The sequence below is a fragment of the Radiomyces spectabilis genome (assembly GCF_025331425.1).
Source record: "Radiomyces spectabilis strain NRRL 2753 chromosome Unknown BYT42scaffold_6, whole genome shotgun sequence".
In the NCBI taxonomy this organism is placed as follows: domain Eukaryota; kingdom Fungi; phylum Mucoromycota; class Mucoromycetes; order Mucorales; family Radiomycetaceae; genus Radiomyces; species Radiomyces spectabilis.
In genome coordinates, this window is record NW_026251931.1 from 1,697,998 (window position 1) to 1,715,432 (window position 17,435).

Consider the following 17,435-nt stretch of genomic DNA (forward strand, 5'->3'; position numbering starts at 1 on the left):
GACGCCAATGATAATGAAGAGTATGGTGGGCATAGTTACTATGGAACTGTATATCGATTTCTGATCCGCTTGTTACAGTGTTAAAACGGTGCTTAAAGCTCTCGATGTACTCCGGCATCAGTTGAAGCAAGCTACCAAAGATTTAGAAACGCTCAACCGTCTGAAAGAGAAAGCTATGCAAGAGCCTTTTGAGTTTGTATCCAATCTTTGCGACAAGGTATCAACTCGATAGTAAAAGGTGTCTTTTTAATATTTTGTTCTGATAAGGGAAAAAAAAATTAGAATCAGCAGCGGCGTGTGCCACAATTGCAACGTGTTGTGTGCGTTCCCGAAATCGACTGGAATAAGTATCGATTTATACCCGAAACTCGGTTGGCACAAAAAGCAGGTAATGAAAGAATGATGCAAATGTCAATGCCTAGTTATTCATATGACTTTACTGCTTTAGCTGCACTGGCAGCATTATCGGAACAATACAACCACAACAACAAACCCAAATTATTCCGAGTAAGTTGCTGCTGTCATCCTCTGTCAGGGCATACAAGAATGTCTAATACTGTACCAGAATTCTCTCGATACGATCGTTACGCCTACGGCTACTACACCGACCATGACTCCTACGGCGAAAGCATTGAGTCGCGATTTAGCTAGAGCAACTCAAGCGTTACGACAAGTCCCCTCTCGCGCAGGATCTGTATCCGAGGAATCAGATAAAGAGTCTGACGAAGAGCAGTCTGTGCAAAGTGGAATGGGCAAAGGCAAAGGCAAGCGCCGCACGTCAATGGCACAGAATGGAACCCAATCACCCCTCGCTCCTCAGTCACCGGTCCATGATGTCCGATACAATGAAAAAGCGCCTTCTTTCCGCTTCAGATCAATTGAACCACGTCTTTCTGAAGAATTATCATCTACCGTAAGGACAAGAGTAATTTCCGTTCCAAATGTTTTGAAAAACTCATTATATGATAGGACGACAACAAGTTGGCTACGCATAATCTACCGTGGTCCGATGAAGAACAGGTAAGAGGACGCCGTTCTTGAGCTTTATTCGTGGCGAGCAGTAGAGATAAGCAAAATTAATGTTTTGTCCTTTTTTTTTGGCAGCGTCGTTTGGAAGAATTACTCGAGATTTATCCTGATGAGCCTGTTCAAGCGCAGCGGTTCAATAAAATCTCGGCTGCGCTTGGTACACGAACGCCGCGACAAGTTGCGAGTCGCGTTCAAAAATATTTTATCAAACTGGCCAAGCTGGGACTCCCTGTGCCTGGAAGAATTACTATACCGGTAAAAACGTCGTTGATCCATTTTCTAAATCTATGAGGTGCTAATCCGTTGTCAAAATGTGTAGCCCTCTTGTTTGCCAAAATCGGATCGCGGTGGAAGTCATAAAGCCAAGTCTCGCCACGGCAAAATTTCCAAACCGAAATCCAAAGCTGCTGGCAATCGTGCACGACCAGCTGTACGTCGAGGCGGCTCAGGCTATAATGCCTTTGTCTCAGGCGGTTTAACAAATAGCAGGTAGAAAAAACGGATGGTTGCTACTTGTAAAAAAAAAAAAAAAAAAAAATTGAATTGGCTTATGCTTCTTGTCTTTTAGAATCTCCGGAGGATACTACTCTACCTCTCAGGCTCCGCCTGCATTACTCATGTCGGATGAAGAAGATACGGACATTAAAGAAGCAATGCTTGATGTGGCAAAAAATTCTGGGAAAAAGGTATTGTTGAACGCGGGCAGGCATGGTTCGTTTTCGGTACGACTAATGGGTATGTCCACATAGGATAACACTGGCGTGCCGAGTTTGGATACCACCATGAATGATGCTGCCGCGAGTGAAGCGATTCATGAGGGTTATGCGGTTCGTAAAATGATAAAAAGCGCTTTTTCGGTACGCCGTAAACTTACCAATGATCATAGTGCGATGGCTGCGGAATAGAACCTATTGTTGGTGTACGGTATAAATGCACTGTGTGCGATGTGAGCGAAGAAATTGATTTATGCAGTAAATGCATGGCGGCCGGAACGTTTTCCAATGGTTTGTCGTGATTCTGGCGTATTTACTCATTTCCAGATTACTGACGGGTTTTTTACTTGTTAGATCATCATTCTACCGACCATCCTTTTGAAGCCATTCGAACGGCAAGTCAGTTTCCTTATTACGCCGATACGGATTATGCATCACCTGAGTATCTCGGTGAATACAGCTATTTAGGGTTCTAATGATGGTTCATGGCTACGTATTCTTGTACATATTTTTACTATTGTCATATATCCTTATTTTATTTGATTTTCCTACATTTTACGATACAATTACAGCGGATTGACTTTTTGTCAAGAAAGACATGTCAGGTTCCACGCAGCGGGGAAGGTTTCATCAGGAGATCCTTCTGACCCAGCCCGTCACAATGTATTGCCGTTTCGCCAGGGACATAGCTTAGCGGTCTGGGAGCGACAGTATCTCATTAAACGTCCGATGACGCTCGACTGATGTTCCAGCAATGGAATTTTTGACTTTCCGATCCTCCCCCAGTGGCAAATTTTTATCCCATCTGAGTTTGGCCAGCTATACAATGACAGCGCCCACCAACAAGCTACATTCAACAAAAAGATCATGTGAATGTAATAAATGAGTGGTTTTTTCTATTGGTACCACTTACTGAAATAGGGACTGCACTTTTTCATTTGAAGAATGAGCAATAGCTCCATAAAATTTTCCATGATAATTCTTTGTGACGTTCGATATGATTTCTTGGTCAAAACGCTTCTCTCCCAGACTAGCCGAATATCGTAAGGACATATATCGGCATGCATGCAAAAAGCGGCCAATGGTTGTAGCCGAACCCCACTGGCACTAGTTTATGTGATGATGTCTTCAAAGCCACCATGATAAAAGCCAAGACTTCCCGGAGTTCCATCGTATTTTTTTTTCCCTAATGGTTTTTTTTCCTAAATTGGTGGATTAATAATTAACTTTCTTTTACGGTATGACATGATTGTTTGGCTTCAGTGCCTCAGTTTTAGGTGGCTCACCTGTTTGTATGACAGTCGAGACCACATTGGCAAAGTCTATTGAACAAATTGGGGTAATGTTAATTGTATGGGTATAAATGTCCCTTTGAAACTGTCGATGTTATATTTAAGCCAGTACAATCGATGATGCCATTAAACCCACCTTTTTCAATGAAAGCCACGTTTTAGCAATTACGTTACTTTTGTCTCGCTTTTTGAAAAAAAGATGGCATGTTTCTGTTGGCTAGCCAAAATTGGCGGAGATCGCCCTCAAGAAAAAAAAAAAACGTCTGCATGCCATCACCAAATCAAGCAAACTTCCGAAATTGGAAGTCACAGTTCCAATCAGTTTCATAAAAAGGCTTGAAAAAAAAAAAATTCTTTTCTTCCATAGATGTACTCTTTGTGATGGTCAGTTTGGCATCGTTAAGCCATTCGTTGTCTCTGCATTCTACTCATAGAGAAGACCGCCAACGATCTCCTACTGGATCGGCCCGATCATCGGTAGCAGGATCGGCTTCCACTGATCGTGCGTGTGGTGATCGGTCGTCCATGGCAGGTTTATCCAACGTAGCTGTTGCCGATCTGCCTACGCCTCCCTCTTCGGTGTCCGCCTCAAGACCGTGTCTGTCAAAGTATCGTCGAGATACAGGCAGCGTGCACGAATACGGTGAAAGCTTTCGACGCCTTATCCATGGATCAACGGCGGAGATTCTTGTCTGTCACAAGCAAGTTAGCGGCTGCCAGAAGTTGTACGCCATCAAACAATTCCGAAAACGCTCGGCGAAAGAATCAGAGAAGGATTACATGAAGAAATTGACCAGTGAATTCTGTATCTCATCCACGTTTTCGCATCCTAATATCGTGGAAACAATTGATCTGGTGCTCAACGATCAGAAACGCTATTGCACGGTGATGGAATACGTATGTTAATACCAAAAAGGCCTGATGCATTGGATTGTCATCTTAATGCCGGATTCATTATTTGTAGTGTCCTGGCGGTGATCTATTCTCATGCATTATGGATGGTCATATGACCGAAGTGGAGCGCGCTTGTAGCTTGAAACAGATCCTCAAAGGCGTGGCTTATCTGCATTCGGTGGGCGTGGCTCATCGTGATATCAAGCCCGAAAACATCCTGTTGACGATGGATGGCAAGCTTAAAATTACCGATTTTGGCGTAGCCGATGTGTATCGTTGTGCGTGGGAATCGGTGCCTCATCAGTCGCGAGGACTTGTTGGATCGGAACCCTATATAGCACCGGAAGCATTCGAACCAGATCATGTGTATTGGGGCGCAGCAGCGGATGTTTGGTCCGTCGGGGTTGTAGCCATTTGTCTGTGGACTCACAGTCTTGCATGGCACCGTGCTCAACGGACGGTCGATCGTGCCTTCCGAACTTACCTGCAACACTTCCAGTCGCGCTCTTTTGCAAACTTTAAAAATCTCCCATCGCATCTCCGTCGACTCCTGTACCGAATGCTCGACCCCAATCCGCAAACTCGTATTAGTTCAAGCGACCTTCTTGTCGATGACTGGGTGAAATCCATTCCGGTTTGCGTCCGTTGTAAAGACTCTCAGCAACAAGTCCATCACCACTTGTCGACACGTCGCTTATAACATTATTTTACTTCCTTTTTTTTTCCCTCAACAACCGTGTCTCTCGCATCATCAATGTATCATACCCGTATTACCTAATCATTCAACCACTTGTATATAAAACTCCACCATAATTCGACGCTCACGATCAGTCATACTACGATTACACTGCGTTGCGTCATCTTGTTTCGACAATGGGGATCCAAAAGAATGTTTAAATGTGTAATCATTTCAAATGTGCCTCTGCACAGTGCCATGCAAAGTAATGTTTTTTTTTTGTGCTCAAGTGCAGCTTTCGGATAGCAAATCTGTATGGGATAAGGTTTGTATATTGAATGAAAATAGGAATGGAATTATAGATAGATGCTGTGTATACGAGGCCATGAATCATGCAAATGTAATTCTATAGGTGAATCAGTGCTGGTTTTTTTTAAGCTTTAACGTTCTTGACGAGGTAGGAGAGCAAGTCGACCTTGGTGACGACGTGCTTCACCTTCAAATCATCATCATCGCTCTTTTCGGTGACCAAAGCACTGGAGTTGTTCTCGAAGAAGCGAGTCAACTGAGTCAAGGGAGTCTTCACGGTGAATTCCTCAAACTTGCGACCTTCGTTGAAGTGGAACATGACATCGGACACGGAAGAGGTAGGTTGAGCACGACCGGACGCCATACGGGCAAGGATGTTACCCATGGTCACCAAACCCTTCAATCGTCGGTGAGGACCAGCCGTGACGGGTAATTGATCGAATCCATTTTGTTCCATCAGTTCAATAGCTTCCTTGCAGGTAGTCTAAAATCATAAATCACACACACACATCCATCAGTATCCAGCAAGTTTGTGTAACAACAGGCCAATCTCTATTATTTTACCTCGCTGTCAACCGTGACGGCGGGAGCCAGTTTCAAGTTTTCCACGGTGGCGGAGCCAAAGTCCTTTTGTGCCTTGTTTTCGAAGCTCTGAGATTCAAACTTTTCATCTGTGAAACCATGATCTCTCATCCAGTCGTCGTTCAGGAACTTGGTCATGTAGTTGCGAACGGAATCAGGCAAGATGACCACACAACGCTGGCCTTCCTTCAATTGCTTGGCCACCTGGACAGCGGCATACATGGCGGTACCAGAGGAACCACCGCACAAGATACCTTCTTCACGGATCAAACGGCGAGACATCAAGAAGGATGCCTTGTCTTCCGACTTGAACCATTCATCCACCAAACCACGTTGAAGAACATCGGGAATGAAATCATAACCGATACCTTCGACTTGGTACGAACCACTGGCGGTGTTCAAGGATTCGGGAACGGCAAGAATGGAACCGTGAGGATCAACGCCAACAATCTATTGAAAATAATACGTTGAGTCGACTGCCTATAACAGCACACCCGCACATTCCAAACCCCATTATTTTACCTTGATGTTGGGACATTTTTCCTTGAGCTTTTGAGCAATACCAGTGATGGTACCACCAGTACCAGCACCGGCCACCAACATGTCAATCTTTCCATCACAGTCTTCCAAGATTTCTTCGGCAGTGGTATCATAATGAGCAACAGGGTTGTAAGGGTTGGCATATTGATCCAAGATCACTGCGTTGGGAATTTCGTCGCGGAGCTTCTTGGCGACACCAATGTGAGATTCGGGGGCATCCCATGCGGCTACAAATTTCTAAAATCAGTTTGATTGTGGCAAATGAATGCAAGGGTATGACGATTACCTTCAGTGGGAGTACGAATGATCTCGGCACCCAATGCCTTGAGAACATCAACCTTTTCCTGGGACATCTTCTCGGGCAAAGTGATAATGACACGGTAACCCTTGACAGCGGCAGCCAAAGCCAAACCAATACCTGAGTTTGTGTGGAAAAAAAAATTTAGAACATCACGCCATAAAAGAAAAAAAAGAATTCTCGTGAGGCTTCTTTACATACCTGTGTTACCCGAAGTGGGTTCAATGATGGTGCTCACACCAGGGGTGATGGTACCGGCCTTTTCAGCTTCTTCAATCATGCGCAAAGCGATACGATCCTTGACGGAACCACCGGCATTGAAGTACTCGCACTTGGCCACTGTCAATCAAAAAAACATACCAGGGATAAATAATGACATTCAACGAGCCACAGTCCTCGTAAAACTACTTACAAAGTTCACACTTCAATCCTTCCTCCTTGGCAATCTTGTTGATTCGGACAAGAGGAGTTCGACCAACATTGTCCAAGATGGTGTTGAGGATCTTGGGGCGAGGGGTACTGAAAATATAGGGCAGAATATTGATAATAAATAAACCTACATCCCAATGATTTGGATATCTTTTGAATAAAAATGCTCTACTCACAGTTTGATGTGATTATGTTGGTCGTAAGCGGGGGAAACCATCGTGGTAAAATTGAGTGATGAAAGGGGAAGTGGAACGTTGGAGCGGAAAACACCGTGCGAAAAAAAAGTTATAAAATGCTTTTGGCGTAACGTGACTGCTCTTGCACAAATAATTTTTTTTCGGTTCAAGCCTGACCAATGGTTTCCGAATTTGGCTACCAAATTAAGTTTTCTGTTTTTTGCGCCCCATCTGCTTCATTTTCAGATGTCGCATTTCTGAACAACTAAAAACGTTTCGCAGGCTCAGAGTGAAGAACTTGCTGTTCGTTGCAATGCAAAACCACGCGAACTCACCATTTTCAAAAACAATTATAAATGTAACATTTTTTTTAGAATTCCCTTCTATGACAGATTTTAGACTAAAAATGTTGCTGATCGAATAAAAGAAACTTCACTGTGACTTTGGCCAGTTCTGAAAGAAGTAATCCATGGTAGAGCATAACAATGGTCACGTATTGAATGTCCCCAATATCAGATATATTTTTAATAACGGTATATATTTTGGATCGGATATAGATCGCAGAAGGAATGTCGAGGCATTCCATATAACGGTTACAGTATAAGCTATCGTATCAAAGCCGAAGGGGATAGCTGATTCAGATGCAGGTTTTCCCGAAGTAAAGCGGTCAGGATTGTCTCATATCCCGCATTATGGTTCACGTACATGTCTATTTGTGAGGGCGCTGCCGGATAGATAAAATATCATAACAAAAGGAAAATTTCTAACTCATATACAAATTGTGCCGATCTGACAGCGTCGATGCGACAATGACGGTAATTCTTTTTGTGTATGCGAACTATAACTCATTAACCGCTATGGAAACGCACCTCCCTTCTTTATTGGCTTTCATAGAAATTGATTTATAATTTGCCTGCTTTTCAAATGACTAGCCTGTAACAAGACGCTGTAAAATCCGTCCACCTAGACTACCGCATTGCCGAATCCCACAAAGCTTTTCAGAGAAAAAAACAAATGCGTCAGGCCGGGTCAGAATAATATGCTATATTCGATGCCGCATGGAAGAACCCAATTAAAAAGTCGACGTTTCTCGCACTAATGTAATCATAAAAATCTCATTACATGTTATTTACCATGTCTCATTTTGCGGGCACTATAGCGGATACACATGCCTCATAAGAAGTAGTATAAAACGATATATTTTACTTCGACACGATGAACAATATATCCACGAGCTCAACATGAAATTCCTAACTTTGCTCCTCCTTGTATCCATTGCTGCTTCTGCTGTGGTGGCCGGACCTATTGCCAAAGAAATCAACGAGGACGCGGCATTAATAACTTGTCGAACTGCAAAACCGCTGCCGATATTGGTGATCCTTAGCAGGCTAATATGCTTACTGTGTAGCAAGCTACTAACTCAAATAATTAGCCACTGCTATGGGTATCACAGAAGACATAGTTCGTCAAAGGCAAGCGTACTGTGACATCCTGTGCACGTATCTTTGTCCTTGGGATTGTTAAATGACAATTACGGACCATGAAGGGATCCAATCAAAGATAGTTATTCTCTTCAGCGGTGCCATTGCAGTACCCTATGCTCTATTCTTGCGAAACACGCAATAAACTGAAGAACAGAGCTGTCTTGGCTGCGAAGAATATGATATTCGATCCGATGTTTTTTCTTTATTCATGAGACGTAATCGCAAAGAATGATCACCGCCTTTTAGACGTCAGCGACACCTCTAGACATCTTTAATAAAAACGTCAATTTGCCACCACTACATTAGACGTTGTTCATAAAAAGTTTAAATATCAAATAGTGCAAAAAATTAGTAAAATGCTCTGTTAGGAAGCAGCGTGCAACAGATCCATTTTTGAGTCAACAGTGTAGCGATGAAAAACGACGTGATGAACAAGGTATGATCCAAAGAGCAATCGAAGAAAGTCGCCAACTTTTACAAAGGCACATGGGTTCTGCTTAACATGACACAGCGGGTCCAATAGACCTTAACCGTGCTTCATAAACATTGCCTTGAGGCCAGGTGCCACAAGATTCAGCACAGATAGCTCCTGGTGATCCGCCTCGATGATCCTTGTTCCAAAAAGCAACAAAAGCGCCATCAAACGTTCATTATTCGAAGCGCTATTCAGCATGCGTTGCAGACGAAATATATGAAGATCGAGAACCGCATTCTTAATGGCGATCGCGACACTACCCCTCCGACGTCGTCTCATCTAAAGAGCATCTTGACTTTCTACTCGGAAGAGATCGCACCAATTTTGTCGAGCAGATAAGGCTCGTCACTTTTCTGAACTTGGAAGAACCAGGAAGCACAACTATTGCAAGACCACATCATCATTGAGCATCAGGTCTCAATTCTCAAGCTTTTGCGACATAGACCATTTTAGATTTGCTTGATAGCCATAGGTCCCCCCAATTCTATTCTCGCAAGACTTTTTTTATGCAGGTCTACAATTTATCCATAGAGAGGGACAATCACCAAATATCAACAGAAAGATAGCAAAACATGACCCAATGCTACCAAGAAGATGCAATCGTCGTCCACATACATCACTTTTTTGACGCCTATACCCAGGTGAAATACGCTTTGGCTTCATTGGTAGAGCAATCAGCGACAATTTTGTGAAATTGATTGCTGAAAATGTTAAAGCAGTGAATCTTTCGATCGTTTGGCTTCGACTTACGAAAGGTTATTCAAGTAAGGTTTGCTTTCCCATGCGATCCCAAAAAATCATTCATTCACACTTTTTCAGAAACTGTTAAAAAGGATACCGAGAAAATTGCTCGTTATATTCAATGATATCCGATGGTTTTGAAAGCTCGTCTGAGTGGCTGTCATTGTCCATTGCACACACAGAATTGCTCAGTTCCACGATTGTCAAATCGCGACTACTTTTGTCTTTCCTTGCCAGGTGGCGTGCTCTATATTTTTTTCAGAATAAAGACTGAACAAAGGCACAGGAATAAACGTCCAATAGGCATAATTGATCGGAAATGCAGGATAGGAGAAGACTGACACGGTGAAAAAAATAATCTGAAGAACTGGACAATGGACACCTTTTTGGATCATTAAATAAAAGGGATGCCAGCTCTTCAATTTTTTTCGTTCTCTCCCTCACTCTCTCTTTTTCTCTATAAACCATGAAGATGAATTTTTCTGGTCATCATGAAACATTGCTTAGCAAAATGGATTGTCGTGATACATCCTCTCACATCTGCCTGTTTTTCTATTTTACAGAACTTCGAGCGTACGTTTCCTCTACTGAACAACCCAACTTCCAGGAGTTCCTCATCAATCACAACAGCAAGCTGCCTTTCTGGTCCACTAGTGCCGCTATCACTAATTCTACAATCCTGTTCAACTTGTGGAGGTCTCGTTTTGTCTATGAATTGGATTATCATAGAAAGACGGAGTCTGGATCATTATAAGTATTTCATGTGTACACAATGAACCATGGCTCATTTTTTCACGCGCAGGACTCCATATAATTTAAAGGTCTGGCGGCATTTATAAAAGGAGGCAAAACTCATGGTAATAGCCACAAGGAGGGACAACATAACATCATCAATTAAACTAAATCATCTATTTCTTTTTGTTTTTTAGCGGGCAGGCCAACGCATCTATAGAGCAGAGAGCGCCCAGCTGCTGGTGAACCACATTCGGGAATGCAGCAACCTCTTAGCTCCCCCGTTGGAAACCAGGGGTCACAGTGGCAGTGTGTAATGATTTTCGATCTCGTGATGCGTATCTCAGAGATTGCTTATCCGAAGATAGACTAGAGACTTCATTCTTGTCAGTAATTGGTGATAAACATTTATAAATGTTTTTCTGTTTTGATTTTTAATGAAATTGCCTTTTATGACTCTTCTTCGTGAAGCGTTTCATGACACAGTGGAGTAAAACCGACACTGACACTGACAATGAGGACAAGAACGAGATGTGAGTCACCCATTCTTTGTGTGTGATGAGTTGCACGGACACTGACCTCTTGATGCTACAATTTTTTGGATGAGCAGTTCGAGAAGCTCTGAAGGATCGCGGGGCGGCCGAAAAAGGAGACGGTCTACCCACTTCTCATGCTGCAAGAGAGCAAAGCGTTGCTGATTGTTATGAAATTTTAGAATAGCAACAGCAATGAAACACAATTAAGCAGATAACATGGTGAATCATCCAGTTCTCAGAAGGTCACGTCCCCAGCCCACGGATCGCATCATTCACGTAGACGGTACAGTCACCACTCGATTAAGGAATACTTGATTAAGAATACTCTCTCGATTTAAGAATCACTTTTTGGATTCCCAACAGTATAAGCTGTAAATTGTTCCAAAAATCGGATATTGGCATTGGTCCATGGACCAGAAATATTCTTAAATCAAAAAAAAAAAAAAAAAAAAAAAATAGCGACGCTTTATCACATCATGAGAAATAACACATTAAATGGCAGCGTGCTTCAACAGTTGTTGCCCTTCATACTTATACAGTATTGTCGTATGCTTTATTCGGGGACTCCATTGACTGGAAGATAAGAGGCGAAGGATACAGTTAAATGATAATTGGAAGAAATTTGGAAATGATGAAGAAGGGCCTTGAGGTAGTCCGGATGAAAACGGCTAAAAGCCTTCTCCTGATCTAGGAGAAGCCCGATGTCGGAAGAACCGAATTGTAGGGCATGATCCATGATTACCCGGACCAGTATATCATTGTCGGCGATGTCGCAGATGGGTAAGAACCCTGTCTGATATCGGTGGATCAGGGAGTCGGAATGGGTGATCAGTCGAGAATTGATAAGTCGCGTAAAGATTTTGGCATCCGTATTGATGAGGGAAATGGGACGCCAAGTTGCGAGAGAGGAGAGGCCGCTTTTTTGGGGGAGAAGCACCACGGTCCAAAAGCATGGATGTCATTTCCGGAGCTCCAAACCAAGAATCAGCTATGATCGTTCTGTCTGTCCTGGCCCATGGATCCGTCAGCTGTTTGACAGTCGCAGCCAAATTACGATCGGTGCTATCGTATCGCTTCTTGACAGGGTCACTGCCGGTATCCAGCCGCAATATCCAGTTTTTTAGTCGTATCACTCAGCCGTTTTTAACCTACGCGGCAAGCTAATATGCTGAGAGCGCGTTCCAGGAGGTTCATGAGCGGGTAGTTGCCATCTTTATGTTGATTGCATTCACGGTCTAAAACAAAGGAAATAATCAACATTTAGCACATCTAATTGTCATGGATGATAATGATAATGTAATTGACCAGTGTTTTGGCCTGTTTAAGAACTCGACATGACGATCAAATGTATTATACCGTCTACTTGAATTAGGCAATCCGTGGGCTGAGGACTGTGACCTTCTGAGAACTGGATGATTCACCAAGTTATCTGCTTCATTGTGTTTCATTGCTGTTGCTATTCTAAAGTTTCATAACAATCAGCAACGCTTTGCTCTCTTGCAGCATGAGAAGTGGGTAGACCGTCTCCTTTTTCGGCCGCCTCGCGATCCTTCAGAGCTTCTCGAACTGCTCATCCAAAAAATTGTAGCATCAAGAGGTCAGCGTCCGTGCAACTCATCACACACAAAGAATGGGTGATTCACATTCTCGTCCTCAATGTCAGTGTCAGTGTCAGTGTTGGTGTGGCTGCCGCTGCCACGTCGCGACCCATGGCTTCCAATGGGGAAGTGTGATGAAAGTGACATTGTACATTTAATTTTATTGCTCATTTTAGCCTTTCGTTTTCCCAAGCAAATTCAACAAACAACGAAGTGGTGTGTGCCTCCTACTTGCAAAGAACACAAGCTTTTCAACCTCAATATCAATTTTTAACCATATACTGTAAAAACCAAAAGACAACCCATAAGCTATTCAAAGACATCATTAACGCAACTCACTTAAACAACACTTCTAGGACTTTCACTCTATTTTATTCTTTATGAATATTTCACATAGGAGCTAAAAGGTCGCTAGTTGCGCGATTGTACTTGATGAACAGCATGACGCTCTCTGTTCTGTGGAAACGTTGCGCTGTCCGCTAAAAAAAGTAGATGTTTCAATTTATCGATGGTGTTATGTTGTCCCTCCTTGCGGCTATTACCATAATCTCATCTCCTTGTACAAAGGCCGCCAGACCTTTGCATTGTATCCAGTACTGTGCGTGAAAAAAAGAGAGAGTGAGAGAGTGAGGGAGAGAACGAAAAAAATTGAAGTGCTGGCATCCCTTTTATTTAATGATCCAAAAAAGTGTCCATTGTCCAGTTCTTCTTCAGATTGTCTATGTTCACTGTGTTAGCCTTCCTATCCTGCATTTGCGATAAATCGCCCCTATTGGACGTTTATTCCTGTATCTCTGTTCAGTCTTTATCGTGAAAAAAAATATAGGCCACAGCATCTGGCAAGGGAAAAAAAAGGTAGTCGCGAACAATGGTGGAACTGAGCAATTCTGTGCGTTCAACGGATGATGACGGCCGCTCAGGCAAGCTTTCAAGACCATTGGATATCATGAATATAACGAGCAATTTTCTCGGCCTTCGTTTTTAGCAGGTTCTGAAAAAGTGTGAATGAATGGTATTTTGGAATCGCATGGGAAAGCAAACCTTACTTGAATAACCTTTCATAATTCGAAGCCAAACGATCGAAAGATTCACTGCTTTAACATTTTCAGCGATCAATTTCACAAAAATTGTCGCTGATTGTTCTGCCAATGATGCCAAAGCGTACTTGTGCCCGGGTACAAGTGTCAAAGTGCATACAAGGTATGTCTTTTTGTATTAGATGGGTATTGTGATTATCTTCCATATGCTCAGTCAAATGAGTGGTAATCATCGTTTTCCATGTAGCGATGAATGGAAAGGATGGATGGTTCTGCCTTGAAGTGAATACCATACTATATGATATTTATACCAGAATTTATTTCTTTTCATATGGTAATGTACTTGCAGTAGGTTTCGTTCAAGTTACCTTTTGCAGAATCTGTAATTGATGGATATGAATATCCCAAACAAATTTGCTGAAACCCATTCAAGTCTATTTACATATCTTTACATCGTTGGTTAAACCCCAGAATTCGAGGTTTTATCAAAAGTTAAATAAAGCAAACAGATTAGAAGGTCCATGGGACGTTCACTATATAGTTGGTGCAACATATTTGATTTCTGAAGAATAAAAATACTTTTATTACTTGGAGGTGAACCAAGGCAAGTTCTGTGAAGAGAGGAAGTTAATGGTACGCTGTGAAATAAGACATCTCCTTAAATCAAGTAAACGTCAAATTAAGACCACAGCGACTCATTAAGGGAGACATGGTTTCTGGATCTTTATATGGAGCATAGCGTTTGGGATCTTGGTAGGATGAGCTGAATCTTTACTAGGATGTTTACGACAGAGTTCTAGTGCTGCCAGAAGCGCCGCGTAAAGCTACGGCAAACTCGGAAACACAACGTAGGCGAATGGCACTGACCGAAAGGATCGACATGCGTAGCACCTATTGAGCTCGATAGTACCACGGCGGCCCAAAAGGAAGCATGGCACGGTCCAGAATAAATTTGTACTCTTGCCGATCTATTTAATGGGAACCGTCAATTATAGATGACATTACTTGTAATTTATGAAAACGCCGACCCAAAATCCAGACCACTGGTCCTGTCCTTCATACCACTCTTTGAATGGAACCAAAGAAAAAAAAGTCTGACTATGACGTCTAACAAAAATAGAACTGCGATCCTGCTACCGTAGCATGGACCCATCGGGTAACGTACAGCTAGCCGTTTCTGTACAAATGTAGGTTGTCTGTCAAATGATGTGGGAATCGGATTTTGAAACGCACATAATTGACACCAGATCCTGTGGTTGAAAAACGCACCAATTCGGCAACCTTGTCAAAAAGAAAATTGGTTCAGCCACTAACTAGATATTTATGCTTTTCCGTTGTTCGTTCAATGGAGGAACGAGTTTTTTCTTCGTTTGAAGCGACATTGCTCCCCGCGAATGAAGTGCTGGATTCGACCTCCCCTTAATTTGGCCTTGATATGAGCTAGTTTTCATCGTATGACTTTGGCCCTCCTTTTCGAAAAAGGTCTCGTCATCTGGTAATGCCACTTTGAGTTCTGATCTTAATTAACTTTATTTGGAGCCAGCAATAAATTACTTATTGACACTTTATCATCTATAAAACTTGCTGTATAGCAATGTTCGTCTCTCTTTCCCGTTTTCTATATAGAACATTTTTGTCGCAAGTTTTCATTTTATCGTATTTTGACGGATGAGTCGTGCGGGGTCTTCATCATCCATTCAGCATGTGCATGCCAACGGGGAGCTTAGTCTTTCGAGACAAAAATCATTGAACCAGATGTTCCAGTCGGCTATTCGACGACGAGCCAGACGAACCACTTCAGCAGGCACGGAAGGCGAACCCAGACCGGTTGTCGCACTTTCAAGGCAGCGGTCGTTATCTGATCTCGTTTCCAAATGGACTCTGCCGTTCCGTGCTTCACCCCACCGCCCTTCCCCATTGACGTCCGACTTTTCCTCATCGATGGATGATTATGAGATTGTGAAAACCATTGGTGTGATATCGTCCCGACATAAATTCTCTAGACATTGGGCGATGTAGCTGTGTACTAAACATTCAAGAATAGGTTCAGGGGCCACGGCTCGTGTCTTCTCGGCCATCCATAAACCCACGCGGTCAATGATCGCCATCAAGACCGTGAACCTTGAGCGGTTGGATGGGTTTGAGGATGGGGATGCTCGCCTTGAAGCGCTTCGTAAAGAAATCCAGATCATGACCCTATGCCGCCATAAACATCTGCTGCCTGTTCATCAAAGCTTTGTGTACTCATCCCAATTATGTATTGTTACACCAATCATGTCAGCTGGTAGGATTAGTTGCCATGAATTACTGTAACTGTGCAGGGTTATACAAAATCATCGATACTAAACCACCAAATGTAGGGTCCTGCTTGGATTTGTTAGTCCGCTCGTACCATGAAGGTTTAGCAGAATCCTTGGTTGCATGGTCAGTAGCACAAGCTTTGCTTTCAGGAAAAAGTGTCAAAGATGCTCACATTTGATAATCTACTCGTCATCCTCTGTAGCATCGTAAGACAAGTGACCCTCGGCTTGGAATATCTTCATCAAAACGGTTTAGTTCATCGGGACGTCAAAGCGGCCAATCTGCTACTGGATTGGGACACTGGCGTAGTGAAGCTAGCGGATTTCGGTGTCAGCAACCATTTGCTAATGATGTATTCGCCGGTTCAAAACGATAGGATCGCTCGTCGTCCCTCAGATCGTCGTCCATCGGACCGCTCGAAAATATTCACTAACTCTATTGAGTCTTTAAATGACTCGTTCGAGTCCATGCTCCTCCTGCCCTCTTTGGTTCCTATTGCCTCCCACCAACAACACGAATTCCCTTCACCGGTTCATATTTCTCCCGCCACAATACAAGAAAACCCTATCGATACATTCACAGAAATAACCGATGCACAAGGAAGCAATTCCTATCTACGTGTTCCTGGACGAACGTATTCGACAGATGATGCGGCCTCGGGCGCCACTCGGCAGACCAAAAAGGCAGCGCGACGTTCATTTGTTGGTACCCCTTGTTGGATGGCTCCAGAGATTCTTTTACACCATCCTTATGATACCAAAGTTGACATTTGGTCCCTTGGAATTACCGCGTTGGAATTGGCTTCGGGCGCACCACCATTTTCTTATCAAGATCCATTAAAAGTAATTGGACAATTTGTTATGAAAAAAAAATGAGAAATGATGATGATCTAAGTGTTCGGTTTATGTAGATCTTTACTGCCATTATTGACGATCCGGCACCTACTTTAAGTGAAGCTGGGTGTTCGTACCTTGGGTCCTCCAACTTTCATCACTTTTTGGACCGCTGCCTGATCAAAGATTCAGAGACCCGAATGTCGGCACAAGAAGCGCTGGCGCATCCTTTTGTCCGAAAAGCAGCTAGCCCACACAACCTGGCACGCTACCTAGCTTCCAGGCCTGAATTGGATATACGCAAACATTTGCAGCGTACCTCTGAGCAGCAGTATTACGATTACAGAAACTCATTTGACAGTAATGAAAGTGAAGGTATGGCGCAGGCGATCGAAAACAAAAAAGAGCCTGTCAATTCTCATGACATTCATGCTCAATAGATGAGTGGAGTTTTTCGGCCAGTTACAGAGAGAAGTACGACGAGCTCATCCAGCGACCGCCTCGAATTACTACGTCGAGCAACGAAGACCTTGCCAGAGACGATGCGTCCTGTAGCAGCCAGGAAGCGTCACCGTTGACCCCAGAAGATGAATATTTGCTTCTACCAACATCCTCCGAACCGCCCTTAAAAATCTTTATGACAAAAGTAGGTCAAAACATGTGCGCTATCCATCAAAGACACGAGTAGACTACTAGCATCATTACCCAATCATGTCAATAAAATCACCTCGCTATTTTCCGTCCCTCACTTAATTGGCAG

The 17,435-nt window shown here is 43.1% G+C and overlaps 4 protein-coding genes across 4 annotated transcripts; 3 read left to right on the top strand and 1 right to left on the bottom strand.

The window, feature by feature from the left end:
- Nucleotides 1-73: 73 nt before the first annotated feature.
- On the top strand, nucleotides 74-2,044 carry BYT42DRAFT_496073 (uncharacterized protein; the record flags this gene model as incomplete). The annotated part of the gene is made up of 8 exons (XM_051564397.1): nucleotides 74-217; nucleotides 289-388; nucleotides 546-913; nucleotides 970-1,020; nucleotides 1,105-1,284; nucleotides 1,349-1,518; nucleotides 1,598-1,751; nucleotides 1,916-2,044. Coding segments are annotated over 8 exons (1,296 nt in total), but the record flags the coding sequence as incomplete, so codon positions are not given.
- Nucleotides 2,045-3,405: 1,361 nt separating this feature from the next.
- On the top strand, nucleotides 3,406-4,929 carry BYT42DRAFT_569653 (kinase-like domain-containing protein). The gene is made up of 2 exons (XM_051568307.1): nucleotides 3,406-3,931; nucleotides 3,999-4,929. Exons 1-2 carry the CDS (start codon nucleotides 3,416-3,418, stop codon nucleotides 4,626-4,628), a joined length of 1,146 nt encoding a protein of 381 aa, XP_051424038.1. The 5' UTR covers nucleotides 3,406-3,415; the 3' UTR covers nucleotides 4,629-4,929.
- BYT42DRAFT_569655 (cystathionine beta-synthase) lies at nucleotides 4,920-7,018 on the bottom strand. Its single transcript, XM_051568308.1, has 7 exons — nucleotides 6,939-7,018; nucleotides 6,746-6,852; nucleotides 6,535-6,672; nucleotides 6,322-6,453; nucleotides 6,018-6,262; nucleotides 5,478-5,945; nucleotides 4,920-5,397 (listed from the first exon to the last, which is right to left on the bottom strand). Exons 1-7 carry the CDS (start codon nucleotides 6,977-6,979, stop codon nucleotides 5,038-5,040), a joined length of 1,491 nt encoding a protein of 496 aa, XP_051424039.1. The 5' UTR covers nucleotides 6,980-7,018; the 3' UTR covers nucleotides 4,920-5,037.
- Nucleotides 7,019-15,143: 8,125 nt separating this feature from the next.
- Nucleotides 15,144-17,423, top strand: BYT42DRAFT_569663 (kinase-like domain-containing protein). The gene is made up of 5 exons (XM_051568309.1): nucleotides 15,144-15,513; nucleotides 15,586-15,825; nucleotides 15,902-15,965; nucleotides 16,045-16,684; nucleotides 16,753-17,423. The coding sequence occupies exons 1-5, from the start codon at nucleotides 15,210-15,212 to the stop codon at nucleotides 17,113-17,115; spliced, it is 1,611 nt and encodes a 536-aa protein (XP_051424040.1). The 5' UTR covers nucleotides 15,144-15,209; the 3' UTR covers nucleotides 17,116-17,423.
- Nucleotides 17,424-17,435: the final 12 nt, after the last annotated feature.

Coding starts and splice junctions, on each gene's coding strand:
- BYT42DRAFT_569653 (XM_051568307.1), top strand. CDS start 3,416: ATGGTCAGTTTGGCATCGTTAAGCCATTCGTTGTCTCTGCATTCTACT. Junction 3,932..3,998: donor ATTGCACGGTGATGGAATAC/GTATGTTAATAC, acceptor CATTATTTGTAG/TGTCCTGGCGGTGATCTATT.
- BYT42DRAFT_569655 (XM_051568308.1), bottom strand. CDS start 6,979: ATGGTTTCCCCCGCTTACGACCAACATAATCACATCAAACT. Junction 6,263..6,321: donor CATTCGTACTCCCACTGAAG/GTAATCGTCATA, acceptor AGAAATTTGTAG/CCGCATGGGATGCCCCCGAA. Junction 5,946..6,017: donor AAAAATGTCCCAACATCAAG/GTAAAATAATGG, acceptor TATTTTCAATAG/ATTGTTGGCGTTGATCCTCA.
- BYT42DRAFT_569663 (XM_051568309.1), top strand. CDS start 15,210: ATGAGTCGTGCGGGGTCTTCATCATCCATTCAGCATGTGCATGCCAAC. Junction 15,514..15,585: donor TGAGATTGTGAAAACCATTG/GTGTGATATCGT, acceptor ATTCAAGAATAG/GTTCAGGGGCCACGGCTCGT. Junction 15,826..15,901: donor TACACCAATCATGTCAGCTG/GTAGGATTAGTT, acceptor CACCAAATGTAG/GGTCCTGCTTGGATTTGTTA.